Source organism: Chelon labrosus (assembly GCF_963514085.1).
Source record: "Chelon labrosus genome assembly, chromosome: 19".
NCBI lineage: Eukaryota > Metazoa > Chordata > Actinopteri > Mugiliformes > Mugilidae > Chelon > Chelon labrosus.
In genome coordinates this window covers 18,611,334-18,631,326 of record NC_140352.1, presented here as the reverse complement: position 1 = coordinate 18,631,326, position 19,993 = coordinate 18,611,334, and the positions used below count along the sequence as shown (strand labels likewise).

The 19,993-nt window shown below is 42.3% G+C and overlaps 2 protein-coding genes across 2 annotated transcripts; one reads left to right on the top strand and one right to left on the bottom strand.

Annotated features, from left to right (window-relative positions):
- Positions 1–2,089: 2,089 nt before the first annotated feature.
- On the top strand, positions 2,090–10,383 carry fscn2b (fascin actin-bundling protein 2b, retinal; the record flags this gene model as incomplete). Its single annotated transcript, XM_084567117.1, has 6 exons — positions 2,090–2,182; positions 2,350–3,076; positions 8,980–9,136; positions 9,473–9,594; positions 9,716–9,883; positions 10,002–10,383. The coding sequence occupies 6 exons, from the start codon at positions 2,090–2,092 to the stop codon at positions 10,205–10,207; spliced, it is 1,473 nt and encodes a 490-aa protein (XP_084423243.1). The 3' UTR covers positions 10,208–10,383.
- Positions 10,384–14,121: 3,738 nt separating this feature from the next.
- faap100 (FA core complex associated protein 100) lies at positions 14,122–19,797 on the bottom strand. The gene is made up of 8 exons (XM_084566929.1): positions 19,562–19,797; positions 19,322–19,440; positions 18,352–19,223; positions 17,716–17,872; positions 16,708–17,629; positions 16,513–16,620; positions 15,310–15,396; positions 14,122–15,009 (listed from the first exon to the last, which is right to left on the bottom strand). The coding sequence occupies exons 1-8, from the start codon at positions 19,712–19,714 to the stop codon at positions 14,893–14,895; spliced, it is 2,535 nt and encodes an 844-aa protein (XP_084423055.1). The 5' UTR covers positions 19,715–19,797; the 3' UTR covers positions 14,122–14,892.
- Positions 19,798–19,993: the final 196 nt, after the last annotated feature.

Sequence of the window (19,993 nt, the reverse complement as noted above, 5' to 3'; positions counted from 1 at the left end):
CCAATGTTTAAGCATTTGCATGACTTATATACATACATACATGCAAGTACATCTAGTTAATGTGATCATGTCAACCCAGTCTTTCACACTGTTTATGTCTAACAAATTGTTGCATTCATGCTGCAACCAATAAAATTAAGAATAGGATATAAGAATAAATGATAACATCTCCCTGAAAGCATAGACAAATTCTGCTTTGTTTTCCATTTTGTTGCGTTTTCTGTTTTGTGTGCGGGGCTGAGGGAACAGTTACACCACTCATGTCCTTCAGTGTTAGTGTGTTTGTGTGAGTATGTGAATTTGTGTGTGACGCGCATTGTTCATTACATTTTGTGTAAAGCGCAGCAGTTCAAGTCTGGGTCGAGAGGAGTAAATCTTAGGTTGGGCGGTGTTTATTGTGACCCCTCAGAAACCTCCTCTGACCTTTGTGTGTGTGTGGTTGGTGTGGGTTAGTGAGTCTATGTGTATGTTTATAGCCACTGACGAGCAGAATGGGGAGTGTGTATGTGCATGTGTGTCTGTTTGAGGAGTGGGGAGGGGTACACCAGTAGATTAACCAGGTTGGGATGATTGGGTTGAGGATTAGATGGATTCAGGAACAGACACGTCTGTTTACTCTGCAAAGAAGACTTATAATAGGCTGATTTGCAAGCTTGATTACACACACATGCAGGTGCACTTGCTACAAACACACACATTCTTTCAAAACCCCCATATGTTGATTAGCTTGTTATTGTTGTCTTTATAATACCAGCCATCTCCTTTCCCAAATTCAGACGTCAGAAAGTCTGCCTCTCGGACACAGTTCCCATTTGGACTGACCCAGAGAGCTTGCAATCAGAGAAGGTGTGTAACAAAACCCCAAGCATAGGCAGGTAAGCGGAGCCGCACTCAGGCAACTACTCTAAAGGCACAGGGAGCGCTCTGGTTACGCGGCGCAGTGTGTGTATATTTGCACATTGTTTGTACTTGCTTCTCTTTATGTGTCACAGAACGAGGTGAAGTGCAGAGCTCGGAAGAAGGTGCAGAGAAAGGCAGGATTACACACATGGCAGGTTAGAGAAAGGCAGCAAGGGAGAAGGAGAGGATGAGAGGAAAAAGCGACAGAGAGAGGCTTAAGATTACAGAGGCAAGCACCTTTTGTTGCTGAGTTCGGTTGTGATGGACGGCTTATGTTTAGAGAAAGATTGAAGGAGTCCTTCAGTGCACTACCATAAAAATTTGTAGGACTGCTGGTGCTGAGGATGTTCTCCTTCACTGATCAAACTTGTGTCTGACCAAGGAGGAACCTGGACTTCAAGGAAAGTGAAGAAGAAGGTTAGAGTATTTGATGTGACTGATCCAAAAACCCCAGAGAAGTCTAGACAGGGGGGACCAAGCGATTGAGCCTTCAGGGTGAATAACAAGTCCTGCAAGAACAGGAGTGAGGCTGGACAAGACTGTTCAACAGGAGAGAGAGGGGGAGCGGGTAGGCTAGGGATAAGCTGTCCAGACCAAAATTGGTCGACAGAGAAAGAGAGGTTGGCACCGGACTGAAGAGAGATCAAGGTTGACTCAAATCCTTGGTGCTTCTAACCTGATTAAGGAGAATAGTAGCAGTGGAGGCGAGCTGGGAGACCTGATCAACACAACGTGAGAGCCAGCTAGAGTAGAAGAAAAAGAGAAAGAATTACAAGAGGAAGCTTGGTGAAAGGAGGCTCTTAAATCTGGGAGCTTGAATTAGAGCCGCAGGAACTACAGAAGGGAAACCACAAAACCACAGTAAGTAAATTAGGAGGCTGCGGCTGGAAAAATGTATAATGAACCGATGGGCGGGAGACGGAATTTGTGGTCTTGGGAGTGCTTTATATACTGTACCTTAATGAATTGATTTCCTGCCTTCAGGACTTTTTCATTTCATCATTCTCCATGACATCACCTCTTTCCTTATTACTTACCTCTTCAAAAAGCCACCATTCCTTTTTAAGGCATACCACCCACCCCCACCCCTTTCTGCAACCCTTGTCTCAATTTCTCTTTCCCCCATCCCTCACTGGTCTCATCTCTTGTTCTTTTTCTATCTCTCGCCTTTCTAAATCCACAGGTGAAGATGCCAGCTAATGGGAACCGTCCCTTGAAGTTACAGTTTGGTTTAATCAATCACGAGGGTCGCTACCTCACTGCTGAGTCCTTTGGATTTAAGGTACAAAGATGCCAGCCAGTATTAAATTTGTGCATAGAGAGCTTGTTGTAGAGGTAGTGCTTTGCCTTTGAATCTGTATCAAATGACACAAAACACAGGATGCAGGCATAAAACTGCCAGGCATGTAGTACTTAACAATTTAGACCCATGCCTTCTTTGTTTCCCAGGTGAATGCATCTGCTCCCAGCCTAAAAAAGAAGCAAATATGGACTCTTGAGCAAGACTCCCAAGATACCCAGATGGTCTATTTGCGCAGCCACCTGGGACGCTACCTGGCCTCTGACAAAGATGGCAAAGTCACCTGTGAAGCAGACGTCCACAATTCTGACTGCCGCTTTCTCATCGTAGCTCAGTCAGATGGTCGCTGGGCTCTGCAGTCTGAGCAGTACCTCCGCTTCTTTGGTGGCTCCCGGGACTACCTGTCTTGCTTCGCCCAGTTAATCACAGATGCGGAGCTGTGGGCAGTACACCTGGCTCTGCATCCGCAGGCCAACCTATTGTCTGTGGCCCGTAAGCGTTATGCCCACCTCTCCATGGAGGATGGGGAAATCGCTGTGGATCTGAACATTCCCTGGGGTGTGGCAGCACTCCTTACCCTTGTCTACGTGGATGGGAAGTACTGCCTAAAGACGTGCGACAGTCGTTTCCTCAGCAATGACGGGAAGCTCTTGATGCAGAGTGGCAGAGGCACCGCATACACGTTGGAGCTGAAGTGCGGGAAGCTGGCTTTCAAAGATTGTGAGGGGAAGTATTTGTCTCCCATGGGGCCTACGGGGACACTGAGGTCTGGACGATGCTCCAAGCCAGGCAAAGATGAACTGTTTGACCTGGAAGAGAGCCACCCGCAGGTGGTTCTGACAGCAGCCAATGGGCGATATGTCTCCATAAGACAAGGTAGGAAAAACATAAATAAGTGGGACATAAAATATTCCCAGTCCACAGTGTGTCCTGAATCTTTACATGCGTGCACAAGTTGCTCCTCCGGCAGCTTGTTAGTTTCTTTTAAGTCATACACAGAATCCCAAACATCTGATTAAATGGACAAAGGCTGACCTTTGGGGGTGGTCACATAAGCTTTTGTTGACACACGCTGACCTACACACAAACATAATGAAGCTGAAATTGACAGCTGATAAGGTATGCATGGTAATTATGGGTGATGTAGTCTGCACATCGGGATGCATCGATATCACAGAGAATTGTTTTTTTTTCTCCAGGGAAGCAAGATAGATGAGGATGATATGGGAGACTATATCAACCTCATCTGAGAGACCTGAGATGAACATGTTATTTGTTTTAGTGTGCTGTAGTGCACTAGGCAGTAGTTTTATTCAAATAACAGATATATTGTGAATCTCAATGGGGGGGGGACTATAGAAAATAAAATCTCTACAAGAGTTCACAATTTTACTCTTAATGTTGTATTAAAAATGAAGGTTGACAGAGAGAGTGTTGTATTCTTTGTATATCCCACTAAACAATCCTGCAAATATATATATATAAAAATGAGGATTAAGGCATTGTTTTCTTTTCCTTTTACCAAGTAATCTATCATAAATGGTGATCTTTTTGAAAATTGCCTTTCATTCCCTCTCAAATGTACCTCCTGGCTTTGTTGGGTAATAGTGTTAACACTACGCTTTTGCCCCTTGGGCTTACTAAAACAGCTGCTTGTAACCAATATGCCATACAGTAATGTTCTGTTGATGCCATATTATGTATTTACTCTTCAGTCTTGTGATAGGGCTGTTGCGGGGGGTTATTTGATCAGCTCACAGCCCTGACAACACACTACTGTACTGATGGATTACACCTGCTCCACATCGACTTCGAAGCAATTTCTTCGTAAAAGCAAGGTTGAATTTCTTTGATCAGTCTAAAAACGACAACAATTGTAATTGTGGGTGTCGCATTACATCCAACCAGAAGTGCACAAGAGTGCATAGAGTTTCAACTGCTGATGGTCGAGAGGGATTGCTGGACTGATTTGAAACTGGATTTGGGGTAGATTAGCATACACCAACATTGCTTGTCAGGATACTTGCCCATGACAGCCATCAACAGGCTGCAGATTCTTGTCTGCAGGGTCAAGTTACTTCAACCCTGGGTGCTGTAACTGAATCTCTCCCAGCTCATTGTTCCTGGTTAGCAGTGGGGGCTGCAGGCAGGAACCATTGGGAGCACTATAAACTGATTGGCTGAGGGGAGAAGAGACATACGTATATAAATATATTAGTGTAAAAATACCAAATTATATGCATGCATGTATGTGCATTTGCCCTCACATACAGAGGAATCCTTGCAGCATATATTCTTCTATTTCTTTCTCTTCCCGCTCTTGGTCTTCAGAAACAAAAGCTTTCTCTTTCTCCGAGACACTCGCCCACTCACAACCAAGCGCCCTGCTGCGGCGAGTGGTGAGGTGAGGTGTGTTGAATTATTGATGAGGTTGGCCCCTGTTCCTGGAAGGCGAGGGGGAGTCTGCTTTCAGAAACCCAAGCTGCCTCTTACCTGCGGCCAAAACTTGTGCCCCACAGGGTCTGGCTCTAACTCGCTAATCTAACCTGCTAACCTTGGCCTTAGTCATTACCTGTGCACTACTAAAAATCAAGGAAACACAGTCAAAGAGTATATATATATATATATATGTGTGTGTATATATGTGTATATATCGCAACATCTCTCTCCGTTGTAGTTCACATTAATGTCTAAGACTACATTACTTGCCATCATTTTCAGATTTTATATCACGTCAAGTCAAGTCAACCTTCCAACTCCCCAGCAACTTGGCAATTATGTTGCTGGTATTGTAACACGATGAAATGGCAATTAAAATGAGCATGGAAGAAATGTAAGATGAATGTATAACTTTATACTAAAACATAAATGTCTATATCTTGGATAAAAGTCAGAAAGTTAAGTAACACTAAAGGTGGGATAAAGGTACAAAATGCCTAATTTGCCCAGGTAAATACCTTTCCTCTAGATTTAATGTGATGATTGAAGGAGAGGAACAGAATAATGGAAAGCAGAGCAGGGTGGACACTTTAAGACAGTAAAAAGACTTCATCGTAATGTCATCTGTGTCTTTCCTCATAAGTTAGCATCAACTGTATATTTAGACTGTTTAGTATCGAGGAGTCACGTCTGTTTTAGAATGAGTACACATGCAAATGGGTCAGTAATAAAAATGGGCCATCTGTTATGCAGTAGAGCATGAATTTAGACATAACGGTGTGAATGATTTTTTTTTGTAGACTGCAAAATGCAATATTTTCTGTATGTTCTTCTTCACTGCCTCCAGTGTACAAGTGTGTGAGTGTGTGTGTGTGTGTTAGTTTGTCATGGTGATCTGTTACCATGTCTCTCATCACCTTCCCAGGCTCCTCAAGTCTAAGTGGTCCACTCTGCCCTGAATGTGAAAAAGAATTGATAGGCCAAACTAACTTTCCATCAACACACGCATAAACATGTGCACACACATAAAACGCACATATGGCATTGATGCGCAGGCACATGCGGTGATAGATAAGTGGAAAAAATTAAGTGAAATAAGCAAAAAAAAAAAAGCTGTGAAGGATGAAGGATTCAGAGAGAGGAGAAGAAAATAAGAGGACACAGGGATAGTGGCATCGGCTTACCATTAATAATTGATGTCAGAGCCCTCTATCGTTGATGGATTAGTTAGGCCTGCTCTACTTGCAGATAGGTAGGACAATGTCAGGAAGTTGAGATGGATCTGGGGTCTGATCCAAAGTGTGGCACTATTGAAGCTACCTGTGACTCCATGAGTCTTCTGAAACAAGTACTGTGCTCATAGTTTATCAGTGATCATGGATGTGTTGACATCTTATTTCTTGCGCTTGACCAATGGGTCATAGATGGTCATCAACACAGCTATTGACATCCTCAGATTGCTGGCTTGGATTTCGGTGTATCCAATCTCTTTCCCCTCCATTCTCCGTTTCTTTCTTTTCCTCCATCCTTCCCTCCGTCCTCTCTCTCCTCTTCTCTCATCTAGCAGATAGCGGCTGTGAGGTCCCAGCTGAGCCCTCTCTGAGGATCATTTCTGGGTTGAATTAGTGTGAAATGCACACATGGAATAGGTAGACAAAGCATGACATTGAGTTGGGATGAGAGAGAATGGTAGTGATAGGCCCCCAGGCATAGCTGCGGAGTAGAGGGGCTTAAATTTATGCTTCAAATGCACTTAAGATCAATGATAATTTAACCAGTTGTAAGACCTCATGATACCTAGTTTATCGAGTGTGAATAAAATGTGATTAAAGCATCCCGGTAGCTCAGTAACCATGACATCTTTGTCGTGTGTCATCCCCTTTTCTCCTTTTTCCAATTTATTTCTACAGTCATATTTCGAATTGAGGCCAAGCACCTGAAAATGTCTTAAAACAGATGGGATTTACACTATCATAAACCATTGGCTATAGGCCGGATCAAGTGGTATAACAATTTATAAAGACTTATTTTCCATCAAAGTGTTTTTCACCAGGCCCTTCAGACTGGTACGTGCATGTGCATTTAGGTTGGATTATACAGATGTAATTATATGCATGCAACCGTCAGTAGCCTTAAAATATTTGATGCAGTGTGTCATAGTTCAGTCTTATTACTTACGACACACACAAAATATATCACCACCAAATATTTTTAGATATCCGAAATCACATAGTTGTTCTGTTTGTCCAGCACTTTAACTCGGACTGCCATGGAATGCACTAATATCATTCATCCTTAGTTGAAAGACAACTACAAATACTTTATGACAATACTACATAACGTAAGACACCACCAGTCGTAGCCAGTGTCAGTGCTAATTAGAAAATACTCACAAGTAATACACTGTAATAAACAAATAAAAACACAGAAGTGTTCATTGTGAGTTATGGTTGAAAATCACTCAGTTCGCTCACAAAGATTTTTTTTTTGGTACATTCAGCCTTTTATTGGTTAAATCCTCCTTATGATAAAATTTGCACAATGTCACCTTCACATCCATATCTGTCCCAAAACTGCAAAAGAATTAGTTTTATATTTACTCTTAATGAAATTTTAAAGTTTATAATTTAATGGAAACCGTTAAAATATGTTGATGACTCATCCTGCACTTGGGGGCGTATACTTTGCATCCAATGAAACGCTTCTCTGCCTGTGCAAGCCAATCAAATAAGAGTGGCTTTTCACTAGCTCTCTTCTCTTATTATTATTATTTTTTAATGTATTTATTTTTTACAGGAAACATAATATGTGGAGACAAATACTATATGAAATGAAACCCGTTTCATACAGGCTTTAACAGCAGCTAACTAGACTAACTTACTAGACCCCAAAAATGAAGTGATTTACCTGTCAACAGTTAACAGCGCAGCAGCTAACTGTTGACAGGAAAATAACTTCATTTTTGGGGGACTAGTAACATAGACATGTGTACACTTCCAGCAAGCATGTTAGCATGCAATGCTTGTCTCTTACAGTGTATGTGTTTATTGGGGTGGTTACATAAAGCCATCTCTCCATGCATCATAAAGACATGGGTCCTTTAAGATGAACAACATCTTTACAATATGTTAATTCAGGTAGATGCTTTAGCATGTTTTCTCTATGTTTGATCATCCATGGTTCCTTTAGCTTGAGGTTTGAGAGGGGCTGATAATTATCTGTACATCCTGCTAAGACTGCTCCACAAAATCCTCTGGTCTCTTCCTGTTTTTCTTTTATTCTTTTATTGGGGGGATTGAGGGATTGGACGGGTAGCACTCGAAAGCTGATTATATCAGAGCCCCGCTGTGAAGAGGGCGGATAGACAGGGGCGAAGGTGGAGTGATGGCAGGAGGTGGGGCTTGAGGGGGTCATGGGTATGAAGCAAGAGATGGGGGAAGGGAAGAAGGAGGAGATGGATGACCACAGAAAAGAAGCATGCAGATTAGTGTTGTTAAAGGATTAGGAAAATAATTGGGCATAATGCGGGATGCATGTAATTTAGGATTTAGCCCTCTGCAATCTGTCATTCGCGACGTGGCAACGTTTTTTTTTCTTTCTGCATCTACAACAACGCTGAAAGATAGAACAAAATATTACATTGAAGTGCCCTAATACCGGACCAGCAAATCACGAATAAATTAAATATGTATAAAACAAGAAACAAATGCACAAACCACCCAAACACTCCATGTGTTAGCGACGAAAATGATGAAATAATTGGTTTCTAAGAGGTTTCTATAAAATGTTTGTCAATCAAATGTGTGAGTGTTCTCAGTGTAATTGACACAGAGTTCGTGGTGAGAGTGTTCTATAGTTGATAACACATTAATTATGAGAAACGTGCAATCTATAAGTGTCAGGTTTTCTCTACTGGCAGTTAAACACACTATTTATTTCCTATTTCCTGTATAATCTTTGCAAAGGAACATCCATAAATGCAATTAGTGAAAATGTATTTATCTAGCTTCACATGCCAAATCAAGGTGACACTTAAAAATAACTTAGACGTGATTATGATATATTTCATATAGCACCACATAAACATAGCAGTAAAATGTACCATTTTCAAAAACTCCTTTAACTCCTTATAAGTTAAAATTGAAATTTGTATTTTTAACATTAAAATTATTTATATATATGTGTGTGTGTATATATATATATATTTTTTTTTTAACAGAATGCTTGATATATTCACCATTGCTGACTTAAGTTCATAGCTCAGTACTATGAACTAAGTCCTCAGGCTTTCATGCCTAAGTGTTAATGACAGCATATAATTACCATGTGTCCCATCCCAGGAGTGAGCCTTGCAGCCAATCAGGAAGATGAGACAGACATGGAGACGTTTCAGATGGAGATTGACAAGGAAACCAAGAAGTGCACGTTCCGCACCAGCCAAGGGAACTACTGGGCTCTGGTGGCTCATGGAGGCATCCAGAGTACTGCCACAGAAGTGTGAGTAAATTGAGTAAGCATTAATATCAGTTTGCAAGTTTTAATTGTACAATCCTTATCTGTCTACTAATAAGAAAATGGAGCGACGGTTAAATCTGAAAGTATGACAATACAGGGGTAGATGCTTGCATACATAAGATGGCAAAGGGTAGTATATGGTGATAAAATACTGGTTTAAGTGCATGATACAAACCCCCTAAAACTGCCAAAATATGGCAACTCTTATTTCATACAATCTCCATTTAGTTTAGTCGACCTGCTATACTTTGTTTGTCTCGTGCACTCAGAATATAGAGCACTGAAAGCCAATGAAGTCTAAACTTCTCTCCACCACAGGTCATCAGACACCATGTTTTCAGTGGAGTGGCTTGGCCACAAGGTGGCAGTAAAAGCTTGCAATGGCAAATACATTTGCACCAAGAAGAATGGCCAGATACTGGCTGTCAGTGACTCCATAGGTAAGAAATCATTTCAGTTTCTTTATCTCTTGTACCAATCTCTTCTCTCACCACCTCATACGCATATTCTGATTTCCTGCGTGGCTTCCGATGTTTTTACGCCGCTGTCGACTTTTGTCAGGTGAGGACGAGCAGCTCACTTTGAAACTAATCAACCGACCCATGCTGATCCTGAGAGGGGAGAATGGATTCATCTGCCACCACAAGAACTCCAACACACTAGATGGCAGCAGATCAGTCTATGATATTTTTACCCTGCAATTCTCCAGTGGGGCCTACAATATTAAAGGTCAGGACACATTCACTCAAACCAACTAGAACAGGTCAAGGGTAGATTAATGTCCTGCTTTCTCATTCCTTCCTCTCAGTTCTACTCTGACTTTGTGCACTTACTTCAAACCCTGCAGGTGTCGACGGCCGCTTCTGGTATGTGAACAGTGCCGGGCTGGTGTGCTCAGACGGCGAGACCCCCGAGGATTTCTCTCTGGAGCTCGTGGAGCGTGGTCGCCTCGCCATTCGGGGCAAGAACGGCAAATACCTGCGCGGAGACCAGGGAGGAACGCTGAAGGGAGACGGACTCAGTCTGAGCAGCTCAGCCCTGTGGGAATATTAACACAAATAACAGCTTAAACCCCAGACCGAACTTTGGCATTGATGTTTAATTGAATATCATGGCATGTCATCCTCTGTTTTCTTCTTTACTGTTGCAAAGAGGACTCAGATATAGGCAGATGGAAGAAGAGGAGGAAGTCTGACTGCGTATATTCAGCCAAGCGAAGTCATAATGACATGAACAACTGCAGAAGTAGAGTGAATGATCGTTTTTGTTTTGTGCTACACCTTTACATACTTTTCCACAAAACATTTGATGCAAGAAAGAACTAATTAATGTATTGGACTAATAAATAATGATAGGTGGATTCCTCTGTGCAGTGTTTCACACATGCAATCATCAGGATGACACCCAACTCCCTTTGTCTTTACTTCTTCTTTGCTCTCATCTGTATATTCACTGCCTCTCTACCATTTTGTACAGGTATCAAGAGTGACAGCAATCCAGCAAAGGGTTAACCCAGATGTGTAATGGCGCTCGTCGCTCATCAGGTTTAAGTGACCGAGGTTGCCATTTGAGACCCATGTAACCAACATTACAGGTGATGTCAACTTTTCAGAGGGGTCCAAGTCAGTCTGTGGTGCTGTCTGAGGTTTATTAGCAGATAATGACGGGGTTTCAAGTAACCACCTCTAGGAACCATCTGTAACCAAGACTCATGCACACAGTAGAGGTACTCGTAGTATCCTTTCAACTTGGGAGTCAGTGAATTTGTTCCTCGGTTATGGGTTTCTACAATTTATTCTTCTTTTTGTCAAAGTAGACATAGAAAATGTGTAGGTCTTTGTAGTTTTTTTTTTTTTTTTTGAGGAATGTCACATTTCTATCAGGATTATGGGACTCAAGGGCATCGCAAAAAGAACAAAATGAACAGAACGACATGGTATGAAAGTGCCATAGAAGTCATTAATATGTACAACCGTCTTGTGAATTTAAAATCTCATAATAACGTAATGAAGGGTAATACATTTTCATGTGCAAGTGTGTGTGTGTTAATAGCTGGTCAAATTTAAATAAAAGAATGGAGTTTAAGCTATAACGCAGGCGTATAGTGCTTTCCAGGATCGAAGCTAACCATCATGTCAGATGTAGAGATCTGTCAGAAGGTAGAATTGACCTCATTCACAGCAAACATTTTGACTTGTCTTTGAAAAGTACGCCAGTGAACCAGCATGCATTAAAAGACAGACCTCCTCTCACTGGAATGCAGCCCATCATTGACACACCTGGGATTTTCCTACTGTAACACATTAAAAAGGCTGCTGTGAAAACATCTACCAGTAGTTGCAGTAGAGTTTCTTCTACTTTGTTAATGGGCAAAACTGCAAGGACGACGTCTAAGGGTTAAACTCCTCTTATGTTCTCCACTGTCTGCTATGGGTCCACCGTTAGCTGCTGAAGGGAAACGGTTGTCAACAGCTTGACAGGAAGCAGAGATACCACAAGGAAATCTTCACAAGGCAGTACATGAGGCTTGCGTGGACATGTAGAGGCCAGACAGCTAACACAGTAGCACCTTGATGCGAGCAGGTGCTACTGTTAAAGCAGCTGGTGTTGGATGATAGCAGGAGGTGTCATCAGTCTTAGCTGAACCTTCACTTGTACTCCGGCTGTGGTCAAAGTTCCGTTCACTCAGTGGGTCAAGAGGAAGGATTTCCCCCAAACATCATTGGACAGTTGTACCAAACATGAGCATGATATGTAGTTACGGATGGTTAACCAGGAAAGTGATGCATTTAATGACGATCCTAACATGTTTACAGAGGTTAGCACTCGCCTTTTAACAAGCAAAATGCTCCAGTTACAATATGTAGGTACGAGTTCCTGGTAACTGAACAAAATTACATTTTCATTAACACTGAAGTGCATTATGAATTTAAGGTACACCACCATTATGAATGGTTTCATAATGGCTTTTTTTCAGTCTGGATTATTTCAGTCTATTATTATCCATGTGATGCCTTTATGAAACTCTGAATAGCTGTTAACTGATCACAGGTCATTATCTCATCAAGTAAAACATGAAAAAAAAAATCACTCTACTACCACCTACTGGATTATATTTTGCCCTGCATATGCTCACCATGAAAATACATTTTACAGCCGAATTAATCTGTTAAAAAATAAATAAATGTGTACCTATTGTATTGCATATGTTAGTGTACTATAATGTTGGATTATGAAATATAGAAATCCTTCAGGATTTTTGAAAAACAGACAAAAGATAGAAGATTAAAAAAAAAAAATAGCTTCACCACTTTGTAGTTGTATGCCTCTGCCAGCAAGTGAAGTTGGAGTTTAAATCCATGTCTGTTCAGTCTCACACTTGCCAGTTCATTAGAAACACTGATGAAAATGAATTAATTATATCATAACATTCCTGCACTAAATGTAAATGAAGGTTATGGTATTCACAATTGTTAAAAAAAAAACTAAAAAAAACTTAGCAAGCTGTTGATTCTCTTGTCTGTGGTTTGTAGAACTAGTGAATTGTGTTGTACCGGCAAATGTTTCTGTTATTTTCACAACCCCATTTTAGTGACGGGGCTGGACTAAATAACAGACACACTTTAGTGTTTAATGCAATCCAGTTTAACAGCACCACAAACTACAAAAAATCATACAGGTGAATTATCACCTTTCTGACACTGTTTCGACATATAAAGCCATAAAGCTGAGATTTAATGTAGGACTGTTATAAGAGAATGTATTTGTTTTCACTAGTGTACGTAATGAAGGGGCAAGTGAACGTATGTTGCAACTTGGAAGGAATTTTGTAAGTTATACACCAATCAGAGATAACATTATGACCACCTTCCTAATATTGTGTAGGTCTCCCTTGTGCCTCTAAAACAGTTGTGACTCATCAGAGAATGGACATGCTCCTTCTGATGGTGTCCTGTGGTGTCTGGCAACACAATGTTGTTAGTGTGGGCCTTTGGGTCCTATGTGTTGAGGGGAGGGGCCTCTGTGGATCATCCCACAGATACTTGATCAGTTTGGGATCTAGTGAACTTGGAGGCCAGGTCAACACCTTGTGCTGTTCTTCGTGTTTTTTGAGTTGTTCCTAAACTGTTTCTGTGTGTGTGTCTATGTCAGGCTGCATCCTGCTGGGGATGGCTGCTGCCATCAAGGAGTGTCATTGCTATGGGGTGGGGGTGCCTGGTCTGGTCTAGGTGGGTGGTGCATGTCAAAGTAACATCCACATGAATGCCAGGTCCAAAAGTTTCCCAGCAGAACATTGGATTGTTACAAAATGATCAGTGTTATTTACTTCACCTTACTTGGTCATAATGTTGTGGCTGATTGGTGCATTTTGCAGAACACTAATGTCACAGTGAAGTTGATCCTTTTGATCAAATGTCATCATTTGTGTTTTGACATTAAAGTCAGTTAATGTGTTCTGGGAGTCACAGTTGCTTTGCCCTTTGACTTTTAACCAGCAAAAAAGAAAAGAAAAGAAAAAGATTATTTAACATTTATATTTAACATTTACAACAAATTTGAAGAAAGTCCTTCAGAGCGTTCCTGAGTCATGGGCCACAACATGATGGCTGAGGACACAGTGACCTCTGACCACCAAAATCTAATCGATTCATCCTTGAGTCCACAGCGTTCCTGAGGCGCCATGCTGACAACAATGGCAGTCGAAAATATAATCCGTACTGTCTCAGGTCATGTTTGTCACCGGCATGGAGGCCTACTACAGCAAATAATGTGATCGACTTTTTTTTTTTTTTTTTTAATTTCCTGCCTTCTTGATGTAATGTGACCAAGCCTGTAATAAAAAGCATGGCTTGTTATAGCAAGGTGCGACACATGACATCCCGATGACAGGCTCCTCATATCACAGCTGCCACAGCGAGGTCTGTTGACAAATCAGATCTATAAAGATAAGACACGGAGAGGCATCCTGTGTTTTATAGTCCATTATTTCAGATCAGCTTGTTTTATTTCTTTGTAAACATTTTTAAATTGTAATGACCGTTGTATATGCTGTACAGCAGCACAGGCCAACAAAAAAGGCACCATTTCCAATATAAAAAAAATCACCACAGCTTCAGATCACAAGCTGCTGCATGTCTTGGTTGATGTGGGGTTACCATAACTACAGTAGAGTTCTGTACCTTCTACATATGCTGCAACTGCTTAATTGCGGACTATTATGCTAGCTTGCTGCAAAAACTACATTTCATTCAAACATACTGCATTCTACGGTAACTGGGTCCCTCTTGCCATGTCCAAGAAGAAACCACAGCAACAATGTGGCATATGTCACGGTTACACCTACATGTCTGTCACATCAGTAGACTGTGAACCACCTGACTCAGTTCTCCAGTTTCGTAATGCTTACATTTTTAGGTCATCTGAGGTCCTTAGTCATCTTTTGGCTTGTAATGTGAATTTGATCTGATGTGGGTGACTAAAGCTGTAGAATGTGAACAATAAAATAAGAATAATAAAGTCTTGTTGTCATGTAATCAACTAATCTTCTTTGAAAGGCATCTTCAAAGTCGGGCCACAAGTTCTTCTTTGTGAGAAATATAAAATGGCAGCAGCCGCTTTATAATGTGATATAAAGGTGTATTAACGGTGGCAGTTATTATGGACTGTGAATGGACATCTGTTCGCTGCAAAGTCAGATTACAGACCTCCAAACCAGGCTACAAGGAGCTGTGTAGGTGTTAAGTTATGAGGAGAGGATTTTCTCTGAGATCGTGGTAGACACTGAGGAGACATCGGGTCACCTGCCCTGTGGACACGCCTACGCTGAAAGCTCCTGAGATTTGACTTTGCTGGATCTGTTGACATTAAGAGGAGGAGAAAGGAGGAGATGAAAGATTCTTTAGTTTTGACGATATTTCACAGACTGCGAATCTGCAGTCTTAAAACGGCTTATATGACTTTCAAAAAACTCAACCATAAAAATGATCTTGATTTAAAAATAACTGGATAAGTAATTTAATATATTTAAAGATACAATTTTGGGCATTAGCATTTTGGCTGGTACAAGTCATAATGTACAGCTGACAATATAAATACATGACAACAATGGATAGTTGCAGCCCTCCTGATCAAAATTCAGCACACGCAGCTCTTACCTCTGCCCGCTGCAGTGCCTGTCTTAAACCTAAAGTCTGCACGCTCTTTATGGAAGCAGCTTTCTCCGGAGCCCTCTGCAGCAGAGTCTGTGTCGAGAAGCAGAGCAGTAATTCAACCAGAGGGACTTTCAAATAAACTCTTTCATGTGTTCATCTAAAACCAGGGACATAAAATATGATTCTGAAGCCTGATGGGGTCATGCTGAGTGTAGGGCGATCCAGAGACATTCTCTTGTCTATTTGGAGCTGTAATCATTAAGAAAATGCAGCAAGAATTTTCAATAACCAAATAAAATTGAGTTTGCAGCAGAGGATTAGGGAATAAAATACATTAATTCAGGTTCCATCCATCCATGTTATCATAGTGTTTCAAAACTCTCCCTTAGGCTTTGTATAGGTAATACAATAGTGAGTTTTCTATAGAGCGTACAAACCCCTCTCTCAGTCCATGCAGTCCATGGCTTGGACCAAACTCTGGGTGTGTTCTGTTTTTGTTTTTGAAAAAAAAAATGTACATTTGCATTCTGCTTCTTTACATTTGTCTGCACCTCTACTAAAACATTCAAGTGGCAGACAAAACCTTATTATTTCAATCAGTAGACACATCCTTCTTTGTGAACAACAAAGATTTAATTGAATAGCTTGTGCGATGCTAAGGTTATGCCTCACTATGGCCTATTCAGCCTATCCATTGAGATTCTTCCACAATCTCCATCAGCAAATCATGTCATTGTTGTCAACCTTTAAATATGTTCTCATCGGTTTGAAACCCTCTCCCACCCCGTTCACCTCCAACCTTTACATCCTGGGCCAAGGCTAAGCTCATTGGAGTCCTTGTCCTTCCCTCATCTCATCCAGATCTCCAGCATTCATCTCATCCTGTTTCTATTGTGCACTTTATTAAATCAAATCTTTGCTATTCATTGAGGAAAAAAAGAAGAAAGAAGGGGAAAGATCGAAGCGGCAGAAGTGGGTTGGATGGATGGATGGATGGATGGGGGGGGGGGGGAAGAGAGAGAGAGAGAGAGAGAGAGAGAGAGAGAGAGAGAGAGAGAGAGAGAGAGAGAGAGAGAGAGAGAGAGAGAGAGAGAGAGAGAGAGAGAGAGAGAGAGAGAGAGAGTTGCTAAGTGACGGGGACAAAAGCAGTGCTCTGAGGCTCTTAAGTTTCTCAAACTGCTATTACGTTTGACATTGTGTTTGTACCTGTATCCGGTGCAGCACAGCATGGTGGAGTCCACAAACTGCTGCTAGAGATGAACTCTCAACCTGGACCTCTACTGCGGCCAGGGAATCCTCCCCCCCTAGATTTATCTGGAGACCAAAAGAGCATCGCAACTTCACAACACGGTTTTTCAAATGGCACAGTAAAGAGGTTTCATATTGATAACAGTGGTTCACCTCCTTTGCAGTCAGTTTGACCGTGGCTCCATTTGGACCTCGAGCATGGACTGATTCGCTGCTCAAGGCCGTCTTGTCCCCTTGGTGTCCTGTCTTCACTCCCCCAGGACCGTCAGACAACAGCCAGTCAAGCAGAGAGAGGCAGAGGTTTTGAGGAGCCGACTTCAGGTCCATCTCTGAACTTTTCGACACCAGTGTCCCTCTCAGTAACTCCGATGACACCCGTAACCTTGCTGAAAACTTCTCAGGCTTTGAAGCGTTCTCTCCTCCACTGTCCACTCTTCCGTTGCACCTAAACCGACGTGAGTTTAAAAAAGCTTTGATGGTGTCTATCGCGAAGCCGCTTGATTGCGATGCAATCATTTTCTGGTTGGCTGCGAGACTGTTCACCTGCAGGGCATGCAACCAGTCTACTGTCAGTGTGTTCAAGGGCAAAGTGATACAACTACTCTGTGAGCAAGGAAAGCCTGCCGCCTCCTCCTCCTCACCCAGGAGACTTGAGAGTGAGAAAATGAGTGAGCAGTTCACAGTCATCGGGAAAGATGTGTCGCCTGAAGCTGCTACGGGAAGTGACACTTCTAAGGTTTCCTCTGGACAGAGACTGCAAAAAGGGAATGAGAAATTCGTAGAGGAGCTTTCCCCTCCTGTGGCTGAAGAGCAGGCCAGAGGAAACACTGTGATGCTCAGAGTCCAGCCTCGTTCCAGGACATATGGACTTGAATTATGCAGGATACACGTAAGATTCAAGGAGTCCTCCTGAAGCAATCTGCTCCACCTAGTCACGGCATGACATCTGATTGGTTTCTCCTTCATGGTAACAGTATTTGCACTGGCTATCAGCAGGAAACTGATGTTGACCACCTGATTCAGGTGCCTCAGAATTTGGTTTTTGGATGTGATGGCCATTTTCAGCGCTGATGCTCTAAAAGAAAGCAAGGAAATCGCATATATTCAATAAATCTCCGCTGTACATCCTTCCAGTGTTCAACAATCAAATCGTCGGCCTACCTTTCACAAACATCCCCAATAGCAGACAGGAGGTCTCGGACACTGCGGCCCACTTGTGTGGGAGGCTGCTTGGACAATTCTGCAATCTTTCTCGGCACAGGTAAGCGAATCCTCTGGAGCTGCCCTCTGACTGAGAGTGCCAGCAGCTGAGAGTCACCTGGTTTGTAAGGAGAAAAAGTAAATTTAGGAAACAACTGAGAAACGATATAAGCAAAGGTACAATGATACAAGATAGAGCGGCATGTATTAATCATCACTAAACTCAAGGAGCATCTCGTCTATACACTAGTAGGGAGAGTATTTTATGTATCTTGTAGCTACTAACAAACAAAACTAATAAATCAATCAATGACAGCATCAGAAGACATTTTACTGGCTTTAAAAACACCAGTTTCTGTTATGATCACTGTTGCATGACATGAAATATCAATTTTTTAAATAGATTTTTAATTATCTTTATTTTCCTAGTTGTTGTAATTTGGTTATATTTTGGATATAAGGCAGCAGCTGGCTCATGCTGTATATGAACACACTTAAAGAAAAGTCACAAGTCTTCTAAATGCGTTCTCACACCTATATGGAGGTCTATTTTTATTCAGAGGTGGTGTGAAATGAAAGCACTTTAAGTCTGCTTACCTGCAATGCTGCATGTAGGCTCAGCCAAGGCAATGACTCTGCACACATTTAAACTGGTGGGGTGTTGGAGGACAGCAGCTGCCTTTCTGGATGTTTCTTCATCCATTTCTTTGCCTTCTTTCCCAGATGATCCATCTGATAGATCTAGCACCAACAGGTCTGCTCCAGTGCTGTAGTACAAACACTTTTTATCCACACAGCCACATGCCACTGGCCCTGGTACGCAGCCCTCAGTAAAACCGGCCATGCTGACCTTTCCCTCTGGTCCTCCCTTGATAGTCTTGATCACGACCACTCTGCCGTGTTCACCAACTGCAACCAAACACTGTGCATGCCCCGGACTTGTTTCCATGACAGCAGATGCTCCAACAAACACGACTGGCTGCTCAAGGCTGTGTAGGACTCGAAATTGTGATCCCGGGAGATGCAGAGGGAGGAAACACAGGCGTCCGTCTGGAAGACCACAAAGTATAACTGGTGATTTGGCTAGTGCAGCTTCAATCCCAAACAAGAGTTTAAAGAGGACAGACTCCAAGTGGTAGTGTCCGTGAGCTGAAGGTGCTTCTGATACATCACCACAATGGACACAAATAAGCACAGACCTCCTTCGCTGCTCAGTCTTTGACTCAGTGTTACCATGCTCAACCACGGGGAGACTGAAGGAACTGAGCTCCTCATAGCTGCTGGACTGTGCTTGGTTGGGTGTTTTATACAAAGTCAACAGCCAGGACGTGTCTCTCTGGCAAAGGGTCAGGAGCACAGAGTCAACAAGGAGCAGAGATGACACTCCGTCTGCTCCAACAACCAGAGACTCTGAGGAGATTTTGAGCTCAGCTGGACTGGAAGAAGCATCGGCTGGGGAGCTTTGAGCCCTGCAGGGATTAAAGGTCATACTGAATGAGAATATTAGACGCTGACCAACTACTGTATGTATGATCAAACTGAGCCATACTAATGGGAAAGTTCATACCTGTCTTGCAGAAACTGTGCACTGACACAATAAACTCCACTCCTACATGCAACATAGAGGAGCTGCTTATCATGGCTCCAAACCAGGTCACTCACATTGGCTGGCAACTGGAGGACAACCTGCAACAAAACAACACAACAGTCAGGCACAGAAAATATGCAAACCGATTAGATGAATTCAGAGCAGAATTAGCTTTGCAGTGTAACCGAGATGCGTGCTCGATGTAAACCAGTTTCTTGCCTTCAATTTTCTCTCATTACTATCGAAGACGCAGACCTCGTTGCCAGTGCAGACGAACACATCTGCTCCAAAACCAAACTTGACTTTCAGTGTGTCTGACGCTCCTGAAAACCCAAACTCTGACCAAGTCTCAACAGCACACCGTCCTTCCATGGCGACAACCCCGTAGTAGAAGAAGCCGCTAAGTGTGCAGTCATAAGTATGTTTAGCACACCACTGACATTGTTAGCTGAGCGAGGCGTGATAAAATGGAAAGTGACAAAATACCGGTTGTTGACAGAGGATGTGAAAAGTTTCGCGCGTCGCGTCTTTAGCCAATAACGATCATGAACTACATTACCCAACTTTGATAACCGGAAGTGAGGAGACTGGATGGCGGAACGGCCTTTGTACTCAAAATTCGTGCTTGACTCTGTCTCTGTGCTCATGGGT

What these genes read in the sequence shown, in the direction of transcription:
- faap100 (XM_084566929.1), bottom strand. Translation starts at nt 19,714, where the DNA reads ATGGAAGGACGGTGTGCTGTTGAGACTTGGTCAGAGTTTGGGTTTTCA. An exon ending in ATTGGGGATGTTTGTGAAAG is followed by an intron (nt 17,630 to 17,715) that starts GTAGGCCGACGA and finishes GCTTTCTTTTAG; the next exon opens with AGCATCAGCGCTGAAAATGG. An exon ending in AGGCACTGCAGCGGGCAGAG is followed by an intron (nt 15,010 to 15,309) that starts GTAAGAGCTGCG and finishes TAATGTCAACAG; the next exon opens with ATCCAGCAAAGTCAAATCTC.